General features: G+C 39.9%; 1 protein-coding gene across 2 annotated transcripts in view; it reads left to right on the top strand.

Moving 5' to 3' along the window:
- Nucleotides 1-19221, top strand: part of LOC128705284 (serine/threonine-protein kinase Genghis Khan) — a 252260-nt gene that overhangs the window by 31439 nt on the left and 201600 nt on the right. For both annotated transcript variants that reach the window (XM_070081447.1, XM_070081439.1), the window contains exons 2-4: nucleotides 1925-2113; nucleotides 6669-6854; nucleotides 14465-14555. In XM_070081447.1, coding sequence (XP_069937548.1) covers nucleotides 1966-2113; nucleotides 6669-6854; nucleotides 14465-14555 — 425 coding nt within the window. In that variant the 5' untranslated portion in view covers nucleotides 1925-1965. The remainder of the gene's footprint in view (nucleotides 1-1924; nucleotides 2114-6668; nucleotides 6855-14464; nucleotides 14556-19221) is intronic.

Here is a 19221-nt window from a genome sequence, read left to right as displayed (position 1 = left end):
GCTAACTTCAAGAGAGCATAATTCCATAAGTTTTCCATCAAATTTCATACTTTTGGTGTCATTATGATTGGGAAAAGATTCTCTATCTTTTCATAAGAAAAATAATAAAAATTTTTTTTTTTAATTTTGGCGACCCTGAGAACAAGTCTCTGAGAGGGCCTGGCGACCCCCAAAGGGTTGATGATATTATAATAATAATAACAATAATATTAGTCAAGTCACTCAGTAAATCAGTCAAGTAATTCAGTAAGTCAGGCAGTCATTCAGTAAGTCAGTCACACAAACTCATGTTTACCTCTTTTTCTGTGTACAAAGTAACACTTCATTACAGCTACAGGTTATCTCTTGTCTAATATCTTTGTTTCTTTGTTAATTGTAAGACTTGAGTGCTTATACCTCTCCATGCCACTTTCATCAACACTGGTATGGCTACTGGGTGTCATGATGGCTTGGCAGATACAAGATATAGTAATTAAAATATCATAACACAATTCACAAAGACAGCTGCCTTGTAGCAGAGAAAGACTGGACTGGACACGAATGAATTACGAACGCTGGGATGGTGGGGTGGTGTCGGGGAGTGGTAGGGGATGGCAGGATGGCTCCCCGGCTGCTACACAACAAGGCGGCTGCTTGAGCAAAACAGATTTTTGTTTTTCATTCCCACAACTGAACCATGTTAAATTAATTATACAGCATGTTACATAAAATTGTGCCGCAATTCTTCAGTGGCGATCTACTGTATTATTATAATAACGATAGAGTTTCAGTTCCCTTAATTAATAATAATAATAATAATAATAGAGTTTCAGTTCCCTAAATTAATAATAATAATAATGTATAATATGTACGTAATAATAATTCAGATTACTTCTGCTAGTTAGCACAGCTGGTAAGCAGTAAACATGTTTACATTGCCGTGGGACCAGTTTTCTCATGCTTGTTTGTATTTTTTACAGTCATTTGGCCAAATTTCTTTTTTCTAACCATGGGTCCTAAGAAAATAAGTGCAAAGGACAGTGCTGAGAAGAAAAGGACGATGATTTCCATCAACATCCCCCACCCACACTTTATATAAACAGATTTTATACGATATGTCTTAGTTATAATTATGTTATTTCAGTGTTTTCCTTAGAAAACTAGTGATCTACTACAATTAGCCTCAAAAAATACTGTTTTCTCTTACAGTAAAAACATGGGAAGATACTATAGTCAAATTAGGACAGAAATGGCGGACGCTACTGCCGCTGCCTCTGCCACCATATTGTGGCCTATTTTATTCATTTTAGAGTATATATCATGTTTCTGTGTTAATTATATTGTTTATTATGTCATATTAGATGAATTTTGACAGATAAATAAGCCATACAGTTGATAATAGCCTCATATTCAAGTATTTTTTTTCTCTGGCCAGAGTGCAGGAATGGATTAATGGCTTTTCAATTAATTTAAACGAGGAAAATTAATTTGATATATAAGTAAATTGAGTTTTGAGCTAGCTCCTGGAATGGATTAAACTCGTAAGTCAAGGTTCCACTGTATATTGATAAAAACTATTGCAGTAATAATCGAGTGAAAATCTTAATGAAAGTTTGAACTGTGATGTGAATGTGCCTTTTGCAAGACATTAAATGAATGATTGTATAAATGTGTTTTTTCTTGTTTTTGGGTCATTTACCGCAGTATCTTAGGTGCATTTTAAGGAAAGTGATGGAAATATTAAGGAATGCTTTACTTGGTGTCATTAGTGGCATTTAGTTGGAGGGGTAACGATAAGGATATACCAGAGTATCACTGTGACATAAAAAAAAATAAAATAGGCAATCAGTATACTATTTAACTCTTATTTATACATAAGTTTTGTTGTACTACTGTGGGTCCGAACCTCTGATGAATTTTTATTTTATTTTTTATATAACTGCAGCCTTGGTTCACCCTGATAGCCAGTCACTGGGCTTCCTCTCTATGACACAGTGTGAGGCTCTTAGTTGTATTGAAGTAACAAGAGGAGAATATCTTCTAGTGTTCAACCTTCTGGCTGTTTACGTTGATGCCTCGGGTCGCAAGAGTCGCGAGAAGGAGTTAATGTACCCTGCTATACCTACAGCTGTCGGTAAGAACTTATTGGAACTCTTTGACATACTGACTCATGTATTTTAATATTAGATATCCTCAATTCTAAAAGTGTAAAAATGAATTTTGAAATGCTTCATTAAAATCTGGTAACTTCAATGAATTTTTAATTATAAAAGTTTTGTGGTGAATTTCTCAGCATTAAGTCAAGGAAATTACCACTGATGTCTGCTCAAGTTATTTAAGATGGAAAACCCTTTCACTCAATTTTCTACAGCTTAAGTTGTTTTCTCTGGTTCACTCTTTGCAGCATAAATATTAAAGCAGTTAGAGTAATATTTCAAGAAGTACTGTATAGCTATTCTTTTCTTATGAGCTGGGTTCACATGCTGATATTGTTTTCAGTTATTGTCTACTATGTTGAATTATCAAAGATACTTTTTTTTGTGTGTATATGGCATTTTGGTGCATATGTCATATGTCATGAAATTGGATTTTTTGCAATACTCATTTTCATTTATCCTGACACATTACCTCAGTATTGATAGCCAACCAAGATTTTATTCAGAATGTGATCAGCTATTTTTCTTGCCAAAATCTGTTATAAATGCCACTTTTAACCCTTTCAGGGTTGGCAGGCCCTCTCCTAAACTTGTTCTCAGGGTCGGAAATTTTTTGAAAAAAAAAAAAAAAATTATTATTTTTTCTTATGAAATGATAGAGAATCTTTTCCCGATCATAATGACACCAAAAGTATGAAATTTGATGGAAAACTTACGGAATTATGCTCTCGCAAAGTTAGCGGTCTCGACGATGTTTACACATAGGTGATTTTGCCCACTTTGAGCCCTATTATCGGTCAATTCCAATGTACCAGTTGATAAAAATCATACCTATTTCGCTATAACTCCATTTTGTCTATCGAATGAGTACAAGAAACTACCCATTTACCGATTTCAACTAACCAATAACGTGGTTAGAAATTGGCAATTTTGCCAATTTCACACAAATTTCAAAAGATGCCAATTTCCAAATAGGGTCCAGAATAAACAAGAAAGACATTCCTGGCACTAAAATAACATTTCCTCTGTTGATTACTCATGTTCCCAGGCCTCTGCTACATTTCTTTTGCTTTCCACTTTGAATTTTTATTCTCACAAAGAATAGAAGATTTATGTTATGCAGACTACTGCATTCATGTAGAAATGGTGTAGAAATGGTATAAATAATATCAGCGCACATGTGAAAGAATATTAGACTCGCCACTTGTTGTGTATTGGACGCATGGCATGATTTGTTTACCTTTGAGCTTTGGAAAAAAAATTTGAACGTTTCTGCTACTTTGAGCTCAATTTCAAGGTACTTTTCATTGTGAAGCCAATCAAAATTATCTAAATTTCCATGATATGTCTTCCATTCTATAAAATGAGGCCAGGAAAACTAGAATACAACCATAAATAGCATACGAAAATACCCTGCAAAGTCGCTGTTTTAAACCAAAAACACGATCAGAGTTTTTTTTTCTCGTTACGTACTGTATGCTGCAGGATTTTTTTTTATACTGCGCACACTGACCACGTAGACCCATTCTTTCATGTGTAGGCCTACCAGCTTTCTCTTGCTAGATTTGAAGGTGCTAGAATTTATGCATACTAGTACAGCACCAACCCTGGCATGCAAGCCATACTAGTACAGCACCAACCCTGGCATGCAAGCCATACTAGTACAGCACCAACCCTGGCATGCAAGCCATACTAGTACAGCACCAACCCTGGCATGCAAACCATACTAGTACAGCACCAACCCTGGCATGCAAGTTATACTAGTACAGCACCAACCCTGAAAGGGTTAATGATATTTGAGCAATATTTAAAATTATGCCCTCTAAGGAATACTATTTTCTTCACCTTAGCTAAAGAAGCTTTTTTTTTTTTTTCTAAGGTTCCCTATCTTTATTGACAAGCTGTTTACAGGTTAAAGATTCCTAACTTTATTGGCAAGCTAAGAGTTGTTACCTACATCAGCTCATTTGAAAACATTTTTATTGTTATGCGACATACAAGTAGGGAACAGGATGAAGTTGGAGCCATCTGTGGGCCAGCATTTTCATTTGATCAACTGACTTTATTTCGTTGACATCATTATGCTAAAATTATGTTAAAAGCAGGTGGGGATATAGTTTTGGAGTGGTTGGTGCAATTATTTAATAAATGTATGGAAGAGGGTAAGGTACCTAGGGATTGGCAGAGAGCATGCATAGGTCCTTTGTATAAAGGCAAAGGGGATAAAAGAGAGTGCAAAAATTATAGGGGGATAAGTCTGTTGAGTATACCTGGCAAAGTGTATGGTAGAGTTATTATTGAAAGAATTAAGAGTAATATGGAGAATAGGATAGCAGATGAACAAGGAGGCTTTAGGAAAGGTAGGGGGTGTGTGGACCAGGTGTTTACAGTGAAACATATAAGTGAACAGTATTTAGATAAGGCTAAAGAGGTCTTTGTGGTATTTATGGATTTGGAAAAGGCGTATGACAGGGTGGATAGGGGGGCAATGTTGCAGGTGTATGGTGTAGGAGGTAGGTTACTGAAAGCAGTGAAGAGTTTTTACGAGGATAGTGAGGCTCAAGTTAGAGTATGTAGGAAAGAGGGAAATTATTTCGCGGTAAAAGTAGGCCTTAGACAAGGATGTGTGATGTCACCATGGTTGTTTAATATATTTATAGATGGGGTTGTAAGAGAAGTAAATGCGAGGGTCTTGGCAAGAGGTGTGGAGTTAAAAGATAACGAATCACACACAAAGTGGGAGTTGTCACAGTTGCTCTTTGCTGATGACACTGTGCTCTTGGGAGATTCTGAAGAGAAGTTGCAGAGATTGGTGGATGAATTTGGTAGGGTGTGCAAAAGAAGAAAATTGAAAGTGAATACAGGAAAGAGTAAGGTTATGAGGATAACAAAAAGATTAGGTGATGAAAGATTGGATATCAGATTGGTGGGAGAGAGTATGGAGGAGGTGAATGTATTCAGATATTTGGGAGTGGACGTGTCAGCGGATGGGTCTATGAAAGATGAGGTGAATCATAGAATTGATGAGGGGAAAAGGGTGAGCGGTGCACTTAGGAGTCTGTGGAGACAAAGAACTTTGTCCTTGGAGGCAAAGAGGGGAATGTATGAGAGTATAGTTTTACCAACGCTCTTATATGGGTGTGAAGCATGGGTGATGAATGTTGCAGCGAGGAGAAGGCTGGAGGCAGTGGAGATGTCATGTCTGAGAGCAATGTGTGGTGTGAATATAATGCAGAGAATTCATAGTTTGGAAGTTAGGAGGAGGTGCGGGATTACCAAAACTGTTGTCCAGAGGGCTGAGGAAGGGTTGTTGAGGTGGTTCGGACATGTGGAGAGAATGGAGCGAAACAGAATAACTTCAAGAGTGTATCAGTCTGTAGTGGAAGGAAGGCGGGGTAGGGGTCGGCCTAGGAAAGGTTGGAGGGAGGGGGTAAAGGAGGTTTTGTGTGCGAGGGGCTTGGACTTCCAGCAGGCATGCGTGAGCGTGTTTGGTAGGAGTGAATGGAGACAAATGGTTTTTAATACTTGACGTGCTGTTGGAGTGTGAGCAAAGTAACATTTATGAAGGGGTTCAGGGAAACCGGCAGGCCGGACTTGAGTCCTGGAGATGGGAAGTACAGTGCCTGCACTCTGAAGGAGGGGTGTTAATGTTGCAGTTTAAAAACTGTAGTGTAAAGCACCCTTCTGGCAAGACAGTGATGGAGTGAATGATGGTGAAAGTTTTTCTTTTTCGGGCCACCCTGCCTTGGTGGGAATCGGCCAGTGTGATAATAAATAAATAAATAAATATCATTATGCTGTACGAATGTGTTCCATACTCGAGTCATCCTGCGTATATATGATCTCAGATGGAGTGATGTTCTGGAGAAGGGTACAGTCAGAGTGAAGTTGCTGCTTTCTAGGACATCTGGATATTTCTGGCAAATTGCTATCCTGACACCTCCCTTTTTCTCAAGATTGAGAACTTTCACCTATATATCCTTGGTATTTCATGCTTCATTGTAGAATATCTGATTCAGCCACATTCCCAGTAAGGAAGAATTACAAGCTTTCAGTTTTTCTTGCCACTTCTTCCCAGCAACCTTGGCATGTGATGTCTCTGGACTGGACAGTATCCCAGTTATTGTTCTTTCTTCCCAGTTTCTCTGTTAACACAAGTATTAGCCTACATTTGCAAGCTGTGCATACATTGCAGTCTTCTTGCAAGATGACTTCACTGTATGCACAGTTGTGTTTATGGTTTGATGTGCGAGTGCTGGTGAATTTATTGAAAGCATAGGCACTCAAAAATTATGAAGTCCAAAGTTATTAATTATTATTATTCTACCCTTGCAAACTCACTTGCACATCCTTTTTAGTAGCCTTTTTTTTTTTTTTTTTTTTTAAATTTCTTAACTATAAATACCTCCCCCCTTGATTCTTCTGGAAGCAACATTATACATCGTACATGTTATGTGTATGTAAGGTACTTTAGTTAAATTATGTAAAAGCTCATATTGCATTCACATTAACTAAGATCTGTTTCATTTTCAGCTGTGTGTGATGGGCTTTTACTTGTGTATAGTGATATCCATATAGATGTTTTTGAGGTGCTGTCTGGAGACTGGGTTCAGACTATTAACCTTAAGCGCACCAAGCCTTTAATGCATACTGGGATCCTCAACATGGTTATGATTAGCGACCTGCCACATGTGGCCTACCTCAGGAACTTGCACAAAGGTGAGACAATTGTGGCTGAGCGTCAAGAGAAAGCTCATCATGTGACCACATGCAGGCTAAAAATGAGAGACTGAGTGAATCACAAATAATATTTGCAAGCAAATAATGCCTGATAACATATAAATGAGTGTTGATACAAGGTTAGATTTGTTAAGAGAACAAATAACAGAATTCATATCATTTTCAGAGTTCTAAAACAGATTTCTTTATTCTCCAAAGAATTCAGTTTCAGTACTGTACTGTATATGAGATATATTACAACGGGGTCCTTAATTTGTTAAAACTAAGGAGAAAGTTAGCTGCTGTATGTTTTAAACAAATGCAGAATTGTAGTACTAAATTTGCCTGCTAATCCATTCATCTACTTGTTTTCTGACATGTACAAACTCAGTGGCACTATTATTATGGTTTTTAAAATTAGAGAGTTAGAGGTATTGGGAAGATGGAGGCAATATATTGAGGAATTGTTAAATGTTGATGAAGATAGGGAAGCTGTGATTTCGTGTATAGGACAAGGAGGAATAACATCTTGTAGGAGTGAGGAAGAGTCAGTCAGTTGTGAGTGTGGGGGAAGTTCGTGAGGCAGTAGGTAAAATGAAAGGGGGTAAGGCAGCCGGGATTGATGGGATAAAGATAGAAATGTTAAAAGCAGGTGGGGATATAGTTTTGGAGTGGTTGGTGCAATTATTTAATAAATGTATGGAAGAGGGTAAGGTACCTTGGGATTGGCAGAAAGCATGCATAGTTCCTTTGTATAAAGGCAAAGGGGACAAAAGAGAGTGCAAAAATTATAGGAGGATAAGTCTGTTGAGTATACCTGGTAAAGTGTATGGTAGAGTTATTGTTGAAAGAATTAAGAGTAAGATGGAGAATAAGATAGCAGATGAACAAGGAGGCTTTAGGAAAGGTAGGGGGTGTGTGGACCAGGTGTTTACAGTGAAACATATAAGTGAACAGTATTTAGATAAGGCTAAAGAGGTTTTTGTGGCATTTATGGATTTGGAAAAGGCGTATGACAGGGTGGATAGGGGGGCAGTGTGGCAGATGTTGCAGGTGTATGGTGTAGGAGGTAGGTTACTGAAAGCAGTGAAGAGTTTTTATGAGGATAGTGAGGCTCAAGTTAGAGTATGTAGGAAAGAGGGAGATTATTTCCCAGTAAAAGTAGGCCTTAGACAAGGATGTGTGATGTCACCGTGGTTGTTTAATATATTTATAGATGGAGTTGTAAGAGAAGTAAATGTGAGGGTCTTGGCAAGAGGCGTGGAGTTAAAAGATAAAGAATCACACATAAAGTGGGAGTTGTCACAGTTGCTCTTTGCTGATGACACTGTGCTCTTGGGAGATTCTGAAGAGAAGTTGCAGAGGTTGGTGGATGAATTTGGTAGGGTATGCAAAAGAAGAAAATTAAAAGTGAATACAGGAAAGAGTAAGGGTATGAGGATAATAAAAAGATTAGGTGATGAAAGATTGGATATCAGATTGGAGGGAGAGAGTATGGAGGAGGTGAATGTATTCAGATATTTGGGAGTGGACGTGTCAGCGGATGGGTCTATGAAAGATGAGGTGAATCATAGAATTGATGAGGGGAAAAGGGTGAGCGGTGCACTTAGGAGTCTGTGGAGACAAAGAACTTTGTCCTTGGAGGCAAAGAGGGGAATGTATGAGAGTATAGTTTTACCAGCGCTCTTATGTGGGTGTGAAGCATGGGTGATGAATGTTGCAGCGAGGAGAAGGCTGGAGGCAGTGGAGATTTCATGTCTGAGGGCAATGTGTGGTGTGAATATAATGCAAGAATTCATAGTTTTGAAGTTAGGAGGAGGTGCGGAATTACCAAAACTGTTGTCCAGAGGGCTGAGGAAGGGTTGTTGAGGTGGTTCGGACATGTAGAGAGAATGGAGCGAAACAGAATAACTTCAAGAGTGTATCAGTCTGTAGTGGAAGGAAGGCGGGGTAGGGGTCGGCCTAGGAAAGGTTGGAGGGAGGGGGTAAAGGAGGTTTTGTGTGCGAGGAGCTTGGACTTCCAGCAGGCATGCGTGAGCGTGTTTGATAGGAGTGAATGGAGACAAATGGTTTTTAATACTTGATGTGCTGTTGGAGTGTGAGCAAAGTAACATTTATGAAGGGATTCAGGGAAACCGGCAGGCCGGAATTGAGTCATGATGCACTCTGAAGGAGGGGTGTTAATGTTGCAGTTTAAAAACTGTAGTGTAAAGCACCCTTCTGGCAAGACAGTGATGGAGTGAATGATGGTGAAAGTTTTTCTTTTTCGGGCCACCCTGCCTTGGTGGGAATCGGCCAGTGTGATAATAATAAAAAAAAAAAAAAGTCTGGCTATATAAAAATAACCGGTTTCCATGAATTGCTTCACTAAATATTACCCTGTTCACACTCCAACAGCTCGTCAGGTCCCAAATACCATTTGTCTCCATTCACTCCTATCTAACACGCTCACGCACGCTTGCTGGAAGTCAAAGCCCTTCTCCCACAAAACCTCCTTTACCACTTCCCTCCAACCTTTTCGAGGACGACCCCTACCCCGCCTTCCTTTCCCTACAGATTTATACGCTCTCCATGTCATTCTACTTTGATCCATTCTCTTTAAATGACCAAACCACCTCAACAACCCCTCTTCAGCCCTCTGACTAGTACTTTTATTAACTCGACACCTTCTCCTAATTTCCACACTCCGAATTTTCTGCATAATATTTACACCACACATTGCCCTTAGACAGGATATCTCCACTGCCTCCAACCGCCTCCTCGCTGCAGCATTTACAACCCAAGCTTCTCACCCATATAAGAGTGTTGGTATTACTATACTTTCATAAATTCCCTTCTTTGCCTCCATAGTTAACATTTTTTGTCTCCACATATACCTCAACGCACCATTCGCCTTTTTTCCTTCATCAATTCTATGATTAACCTCATCCTTCATAAATCCATCCGCTGACACTTCAACTCCCAAATTTCTGAAAACATTCACTTCTTCCATACTCCTTCCCAATTTGATATCCAATTTTTCTTTATCTAAATCATTTGATACCCTCATCACCTTACTCTTTTCTATGTTCACTTTCAACTTTCTACCTTTACACACACTCCCAAACTCATCCACTAACTTTTGCACTTTTTCTTTAGAATATCCCATAAGCACAGTATCATCAGCAAAAAGCAACTGTCAATTCCCATTTTGTATTTGATTCCCCACAATTTAAATACAATTATACAGAGTGTAAATTACCTAGGATAACCCAAAAAATCCAGACGAAGTGCTATACTATGCTTGTAGATAGTGATCGTGTGTAATACCAGTTGGTTCATGAGGAACTCTTCGAGACAAGAGAGACAAACAGTCTGAAAGAAACACACAGACAGATGGACAGAGAGCTAGTCAGACAGATAGACAGACATGTTTGTGTAACGGTGACAACAAATAAAGTGAAGGCTCATGAAATGTCACCACTGTCATTAGTGGAGTGATAAAATAAGGCGACACTCATCAAATGTCACCACTTTCATTAGTGGCGTGATATGATAAAACAGTGCTCGTCAACTGTCACCATAGTCAGCAGTGGAGGTATAAGATAAGACAAGTGACATACTCTTACATCATGTTTCAAGGGAAATTATTATTATTATTATTATTAGGGTGTGTAGAAGAGAGGGAGACTACTTCCCGGTAAAAGTAGGTCTTAGACAGGGATGTGTAATGTCACCATGGTTGTTTAATATATTTATAGATGGGGTTGTAAAGGAAGTAAATGCTAGGGTGTTCGGGAGAGGGGTGGGATTAAATTTTGGGGAATCAAATTCAAAATGGGAATTGACACAGTTACTTTTTGCTGATGATACTGTGCTTATGGGAGATTCTAAAGAAAAATTGCAAAGGTTAGTGGATGAGTTTGGGAATGTGTGTAAAGGTAGAAAGTTGAAAGTGAACATAGAAAAGAGTAAGGTGATGAGGGTGTCAAATGATTTAGATAAAGAAAAATTGGATATCAAATTGGGGAGGAGGAGTATGGAAGAAGTGAATGTTTTCAGATACTTGGGAGTTGACGTGTCGGCGGATGGATTTATGAAGGATGAGGTTAATCATAGAATTGATGAGGGAAAAAAGGTGAGTGTTGCGTTGAGGTATATGTGGAGTCAAAAAACGTTATCTATGGAGGCAAAGAAGGGAATGTATGAAAGTATAGTAGTACCAACACTCTTATATGGGTGTGAAGCTTGGGTGGTAAATGCAGCAGCGAGAAGACGGTTGGAGGCAGTGGAGATGTCCTGTTTAAGGGCAATGTGTGGTGTAAATATTATGCAGAAAATTCTGAGTGTGGAAATTAGGAGAAGGTGTGGAGTTAATAAAAGTATTAGTCAGAGGGCAGAAGAGGGGTTGTTGAGGTGGTTTGGTCATTTAGAGAGAATGGATCAAAGTAGAATGACATGGAAAGCATATAAATCTATAGAGGAAGGAAGGCGGGGTAGGGGTCGTCCTCGAAAGGGTTGGAAAGAGGGGGTAAAGGAGGTTTTGTGGGCAAGGGGCTTGGACTTCCAGCAAGCGTGCGTGAGCGTGTTAGATAGGAGTGAATGGAGACGAATGGTACTTGGGACCTGACGATCTGTTGGAGTGTGAGCAGGGTAATATTTAGTGAAGGGATTCAGGGAAACCGCTTATTTTCATATAGTCGGACTTGAGTCCTGGAAATGGGAAGTACAATGCCTGCACTTTAAAGGAGGGGTTTGGGATATTGGCAGTTTGGAGGGATATGTTGTGTATCTTTATATGTGTATGCTTCTAGACTGTTGTATTCTGAGCACCTCTGAAAAAACAGTGATAATGTGCGAGTGTGGTGAAAGTGTTGAATGATGATGAAAGTATTTTCTTTTTGGGGATTTTCTTTCTTTTTTGGGTCACCCTGCCTCGGTGGGAGACGGCCGACTTGTTAAAAAAAAAAAATAATAATAATTATTATTATTATTATTATTATTATTATTATTAATTATTATTATATACTCCCGTGTATCCAAAACATTGCTGGGACCTATAAATACTATGTATATATTTCTAGATAATAGTATGTAACTAAGGTAGGTGAAAATGTTCATCTGTCATTGTGTTTCGACTATTTGAGTACTATTTCAGTACCTAATATTAGTGTCAGAACAAAGATTGGCTATGGAATCACAACAGCTACTATAAATTGTAATTCTTTCTTCTTTCTTTCAACACACCGGCCGTATCTCACCGAGCGGGGTGGCCCAAAAGGAAAAACGAAAGTTTCTCCTTTCAAATTTAGTAATATATACAGGAGAAGAGGTTACTAGCCCCTTGCTCCCGGCATTTTAGTCGCCTCTTACAACACGCATGGCTTACGGAGGAAGAATTCTGTTCCACTTCCCCATGGAGATAAGAGGAAATAAACAAGAACAAGAACTAGAAAGAAAATAGAAGAAAACCCAGAGGGGTATGTATGTATATATATGCTTGTACATGTATGTGTAGTGTGACCTAAGTGTAAGTAGAAGTAGCAAGACATACCTGAAATCTTGCATGTTCATGAGACAGACAAAAGACACCAGCAATCCTACCATCATGTAAAACAATTACAGGCTTTCGTTTTACATTCACTTGGCAGGACGGTAGTACCTCCCTGGGCGGTTGCTGTCTACCAACCTACTACCTAGATAAATTGTAATTATCATAACATAAAAATTTTATAAAATATAAAAAAATAGAAAAAAGGTATATCGGCAACACTTCTGCAAGCGGCAGGACTCGATGTGGCAGTCAGATGAGCATCAAGTGTCAACTTCACAGGCTCATATCCCGGTAAGTACTGGCACTAAATTTTTTTTTTTCTATGACACAGAAAAATGCACTCTTTATTTCTGTGTGTGTATATATATATATATATATATATATATATAATATATATATATATATATATATATATATATTAAATTTTTTTTTTTTTTTTTTTTTTTTTTCCAAAATATCCAGAGCACTGGGTGAGAGAACGTAGATCTACATTTGGACAGTTAACGGGTTAAAAAAAAAATGGCGGGCTTTGTGAATGTTAGATCAGAGTGCATGAGTTGTTGGAGTATAAGTAAGGTGACATTTGTGAAGGGATATAGGAAAAAGCCTGTTAGTAGCACTTGAAACCTGGAGGTGGGAAGTATCAGTGCCTGCACTTGGATGGAGGGATGGGGATGTTACAGTTCAGAGGGTCATTTGAATTGTGATGTCTCCACACTTCTGGCAAGACATGTATTTAACCCTTTCACTGTTGGTGCCATATAGGTACGGCTTACAAGCCAGTGCTGGTGACGTATTAATACACCAAAAATCTAGCGGCTTCAAATCTAGCAGGAGAAAGCTAGTAGACCTATATATGAGAGAATAGATCTGCTTGGTCAGTGTATGCAGTATAAAAAAAAAATGGGAGGGGGCATAGTGCATTGTGGGAGTGCTAATTCAGTACTCCTTGGTCACCAAGCCTAGCGGTAAGGAATACCTCACTCCCTGGCGAACTGGGACTCTTCCTTTCCCAAGTGATAGTTCTAACACTGATTGAAGTGTCAGTGAGGATGAATCTCATGGTTTTGAGGAGTTTGTGACAGAAAGCAATTCCCAGGATACCAGAAATAGTGCTGAAAACCCAGATGATTATCAACCTTCCACCATCCACCAAAAAAGTCAGACAGAGTGATTTATTTCCATGTCGGTGGTGGGGAAGACAGCGTGGGTGGTGGGGAAGGCAGCGTGGGTGTTGGGGAAGGTAGTGTGGGTGGTGGGGAAGGCAGTGTGGGTGGTAGGGAAGGCAGTGTGGGTGGTGGGGAAGGCAGTGTGGGTGGTGGGGAAGGCAGCGTGGGTGTTGGGGAAGGCAGCGTGGGTGTTGGGGAAGGCAGTGTGGGTTTGTGTAAACAACATAGCAGCACATGTGTAGATTACCTAGGATAATCCAAAAAAGTCAAAGTGACTTATTTCCATGTGGGTGGTGGGGGAGACGGCATGGTTGGTGGGAAGGCAGTGTGGGTGATGGGGAAGGTAGCGTGGGTTTGTGTAAACGTGTTTTGTAAACAATATAATGATAACAATGTTTGTGCAGTTATTGTGTTGCATACAGTGAGTGGATATATATATTCATTATGCATTATATTGGTCTCACAGGCCACAAAAGTTACTTGAAAAAAGAAAATATTAGGAAAGAAAAGGAAAAAAAAAAACAGAATAATAAAAATAGTATTACTGAGTGAGCGGCAGTTGCCAATTTTGCCGTAAGCAGTTCACTTTGTCACCTTCACGCCTCTGTATCTCGGTAAGTACTGAGTGAAATTTTTTTTTTCCTTTTAAAACACTCGCAAACATATTATTAAGCTTTTGGAAAGAAATTTTTTTTAAGTTTTTTGACAGTCTGTTCAGGATTAAGGGTCTCGACAGTGAAAAGGTTAATGAATGGTGGTGAATGTGTTTCTTAGGTCGCTCTTCCTTGGTGGGTGACCTTGGTGCATTAAAATTCATTACATTTTTAGAGGTCAGAATTAAAACATTTAGTACGTAAGTTTTTACATTAATGTTGTTCTTAGACTAAATTTGGGTGTTACTTTTGCAGAGGAAATTGTAAGAACGGGTTTAGATAGCAATGGTCGGCCAAAGTCGAGAAGAAAATTTTCACTTCGGGAAAACAGTAAAGCCACTCGCACGTAAGTATTTTCTTATGTAAGCAGAAGTTCATAGTTACTGTGTATGCATTATGCTAGTGTACAGTTATGATTCTTTATTAACAGAATACAGCGGAACCTTGACTTACGAGTGTCCCAGCATACGAGTTTGAGATGTGAACCATCCCTGGGTTGATTTTTTGCTCTAAGTTACGAGCCAACATTTGAGTTACGAGCCTGCTTCCCCATCAATGCAAAACCTGAACACCTTGCTTATTTATCTATGATTTCATGCTTTAATTCCATGGAAATCATCCTCTTTTTCTTCTCAGCATTGTCCTTTACACTTACTTTCTTAACCCTTTCAGGGTCCGTCCCGTAGATCTACGGCTGGTCGGTGAGTGTCCAAACCGTAGATCTACGCCAAAATTCTAGCGCCGTCAAATTTAGCGCGAAAGCGCTCATAGGCCTACATATGAGAGAACGGGTCTGCGCCGTGGGTGTGCGCCATAAACAAAAAATCTAGGCGCCTGCATAGCATTGTGGGAACGCCGGCTCAGTCACCCTTGTTCACCATGTCTCGTCGCAAGTCAGCTCTCACTCCCCGGAAAATTGGGACTCTCCTCTTCCTGTCTGATAGTTCTGACACTGATGGAAGTGGAAATGAAGACGAATTCTACGGCTTTGATAAGTTAGTGACCGAAAATAATGACCAGGATATCGATAATAGTGCAGAAAACCCCGACGATCCTCGACCTTCTACCTCTGGTGTGGGCACTCGTGACTCACGGTCGGGTGTTCCTAAACGTAAGAGAAAACTAATATTTTCCCGTGGCCTGGCCTCTGACTTCAGTAATGACGATGATTCTGACGTGGATTGTGATTTTATTGCGCTCGACGATCGTTCGAGTAGTGATAGTGAGGAAACATATTCACCAGTGAAGCGTCGGTATGTTCGCCGCCGCATGCGCTCGGGTAGTGTACCCTATGCTGTGCCCAGGGGACGGAGTACATCCCGTAGTACATCCCGGAGTACATCCCGTGGCCCTACACCCGTTTTAGGTAGTGATAGTGAGGATGATGTGGCTACACTTGGCATGGATGGGCCACAGACATCAGTGGATGGTGTTAGTGGGGCTGGTGGTGGTAGTGGCACTGCCATGCGTGACTCGCTGTGCCACGCGGGAACCCACGCTGCTGACTCGTCAGTTCAAGGACAAAGCGGAGCGTCACCCACCAGCCCGCCACAACCACCCGTACAACCAGCCTATGATGTCCAGTATCCACCAGCAAACCGTATCTGGGATTGGCAGCAAAATCCCAATTTTGTTCCCAGCCCTCACCACTTTGATGACTCGCAAAGTGGAATTCTACCTACCTGTCCCCTTGGAACCACGGCCAATGAACTGGAATTCTTTGAATTATTCTTTGACCAGCCATTGATGGAAACTATTGTCAGGGAAAGTAATAAGTATTTTCAGTACACCATGGCAAATACGATCTTATCACCACAGTCAAGACTACACAGGTGGAAAGAGACGACTGTTGCAGAAATGTATTTGCTTTTTGCAACAATAATGCTTATGCCTCATGTCTATAAGCATAATATAAAAGCATACTGGTCCACAGATCGGCTAATTTTATCCCATCCTTCAGTGAAATAATACCAGTGAACAGGTTTATCTTACTGTTACGTATGTTGCACTTCTCTGACAAAACCAGGCCTGACAGAAGTGACAGGTTATACAAGATTAGAAATGTTTTCATGTATCTCAAACAAAAGTTCAGGATATACTTTTATCCATTCAAGAATCTTGTAATTGACGAGTCTTTAATTTTGTTCAAAGGTAGACTGTCATTCAAGCAGTATATACCGAGCAAGAGGAACCGCTTTGGTATAAAATTGTTTGTACTCTGTGATTGTGACAGTGGCCTGGTGTTGGATATTGTTGTATACACGGGTAGTAAAACATTGAAAGATACCAAGATGTTATTGGGTATATCAGGTGACGTAGTGAGAAACATGATGGCACCTTATCTTGGTAAGGGCCATACATTATATACCGATAACTGGTACACAAGCCCATTACTCAGTGATTTCATGCGAGTGAACAAGACAGATGTGTGTGGCACAGTGCGTTCTAATCGTAAACATATGCCCAGGCTCAACGCAGGTGTTCGTGGTGATGACGTGCAGGTGTTTACTGCCAATGACATCATGGCATTACGGTGGCATGACAAACGAGATGTCACATTGTTGACAACCATTCACCGTAATGAAATGCAAGACAGTGGCAAAGTTGATCGAGTGACTAATGAACGTATTCGAAAACCAGTGACAGTGATTGATTATACACAAAACATGCGCTTGGTTGACAAGTGTGACATGCAGATTGGTTTTGTTGACTGTGTTCGTAAGAGTTACAAGTGGTACATGAAACTTTTCTTCCATCTCATGGACATTTCAATGCTGAATGCATATAATATGTACCAAATAAAGACTGGTAACAGACCACCGTATGGTGAATTTTGTTTGTCTGTTGTCAGACAACTCATAATGAAGTACCAGGTAACAACACCTGCAATACAACATGGTCCTTGAATTCATCACAATATACCCAAGCGTTTGAGAAGAGAAGGTGATCATTTCATAATACAGCTTCCTTCAACTCAAAAGAAATTTGCTCAGAAGAGATGCATTGTCTGTGCACAAACAAAACGACGGCAACAAAGACGCAAAGACACTCGGTTTATGTGTGAGGAATGTAAGGTGCCTCTGTGCATGGTGCCTTGTTTCAAGGAGTTCCACAAGCTCCAGCAGTTCTAAAACCATGTCCAGTGATTGTAAATATGTAAATATATGATAGAACATTAGTATTATACAATATTTGTGCATGTTTATTGTAATAAACAACAGTGGTAAACAATAATATGATAATAACTTTAGTGCGGTTATTGTGTTCAATACAGTGAGTTTATATATATAAATTATATACAGTATTGGTCTCTCAGGCCCCAAATGTTAGTAGGAATAGAAAAAAATTGGAAAAGAAAAGAAAAAACAACTAAAACAACAAAATAATATAATACGCGTATGTGGAATTCGTCGATGTTGCCGCCACCACATCATTTTCTACAAACTTCTTGGCACTGTATCTCGGTAAGTACTGATCAGATTCTAATTTTTTTTGTTTTATTACCTTCACAAAAATATGCTCTTTAATTCTGTAAGAAAAAATAATTTTTTTTTTTTTCAAAATTTCTTGGACACTGGTGCGTGACTTCAGATTTTGGCCTTGGACCCTGAAAGGGTGAAGACCCATGCTTAAAAAAACGAAATTTGGCCAAATGACTGTCAAAAATGTAAGCAAAGCATGAAAGAACTGCTCCCACAGTGTGGTAAACAGTGCACTGAGTTGATGGCGTTCGTTATTATTGTAATAATTTTTTTTTTTTTTTTTTTCAACAAGTTGGTCGTCTCCCACCGAGGCAGGGTGACCCAAAAAAGAAAGAAAATCCCCAAAAAGAAAATACCTTCATCATCATTCAACACTTTCACCACACTCACACATTATCACTGCCTTTGCAGAGGTGCTCAGAATACAACAGTTTAGAAGCATATACGTATAAAGATACACAACATATCCCTCCAAACTGCCAATATCCCAAACCCCTCCTTTAAAGTGCAGGCATTGTACTTCCCATTTCCAGGACTCAAGTCCGACTATAAGAAAATAACCGGTTTCCCTGAATCCCTTCACTAAATATTACCCTGCTCACACTCCAACAGATCGTCAGGTCCCAAGTATCATTCGTCTCCATTCACTCCTATCTAACACGCTCATGCACGCTTGCTGGAAGTCCAAGCCCCTTGCCCACAAAACCTCCTTTACCCCCTCTTTCCAACCCTTTCGAGGACGACCCCTACCCCTCTTTCCTTCCCCTATAGATTTATATGCTTTCCATGTCATTCTACTTTGATCCATTCTCTCTAAATGACCAAACCACCTCAACAACCCCTCTTCTGGCCTCTGACTAATGCTTTTATTAACTCCACACCTTCTCCTAATTTCCACACTCCGAATTTTCTGCATAATATTTACACCACACATTGCCCTTAGACAGGACATCTCCACTGCCTCCAACCGTCTCCTCGCTGCTGCATTTACCGCCCAAGCTTAGTTATTACAGTGGACCCCTGCCTTACGATGGCATCGCATTACGTTAAATCCGCCATACGATAGATTTTAACGCAAAAATTTTGCCTCGCCCCATGCTAAAAAACTCCCCTCACGTGATTCGTCCGGGACGCGTCCCACGTGTGGCCTCGGCTGCATCGTGGGTGCCAGTGTTTACAAGCCAGCCAGTGCGGTCGCATCCACGCATACATTCAGTACATTTCACCTTATCCCAGTGTTTTTTGTGCTTGTAACTGCAAAATAAGTCACCATGTGGTAAAAAGGGTGAGAATTAGTATGGAAATTTAGAAAGATTTTGAAGGGTTTGGGGCTAACCCTGAGAAGCGTATGCCAGTTGTTGAATCAATTGTGGCGTTGGGGAAGTCCTTGGGGTTGGAGGTTAGTGGGGACAATGTGGAAGAGTTGGTGGAGGAGAACAATGAAGAACTAACCACTGATGAGCTGCAAGATCATCTTCAACAGCAAGAGGCCAGACCTGAGGAAACTGCTTCAGAGGAGAGAAGAGAGAA

This window comes from Cherax quadricarinatus, chromosome 6 (assembly GCF_038502225.1).
Source record: "Cherax quadricarinatus isolate ZL_2023a chromosome 6, ASM3850222v1, whole genome shotgun sequence".
NCBI classification, from domain to species: Eukaryota; Metazoa; Arthropoda; class Malacostraca; order Decapoda; family Parastacidae; genus Cherax; species Cherax quadricarinatus.
The sequence above is the reverse complement of the archived record's forward strand: the minus strand, read 5'-3'. Positions and strand labels throughout refer to the sequence as shown.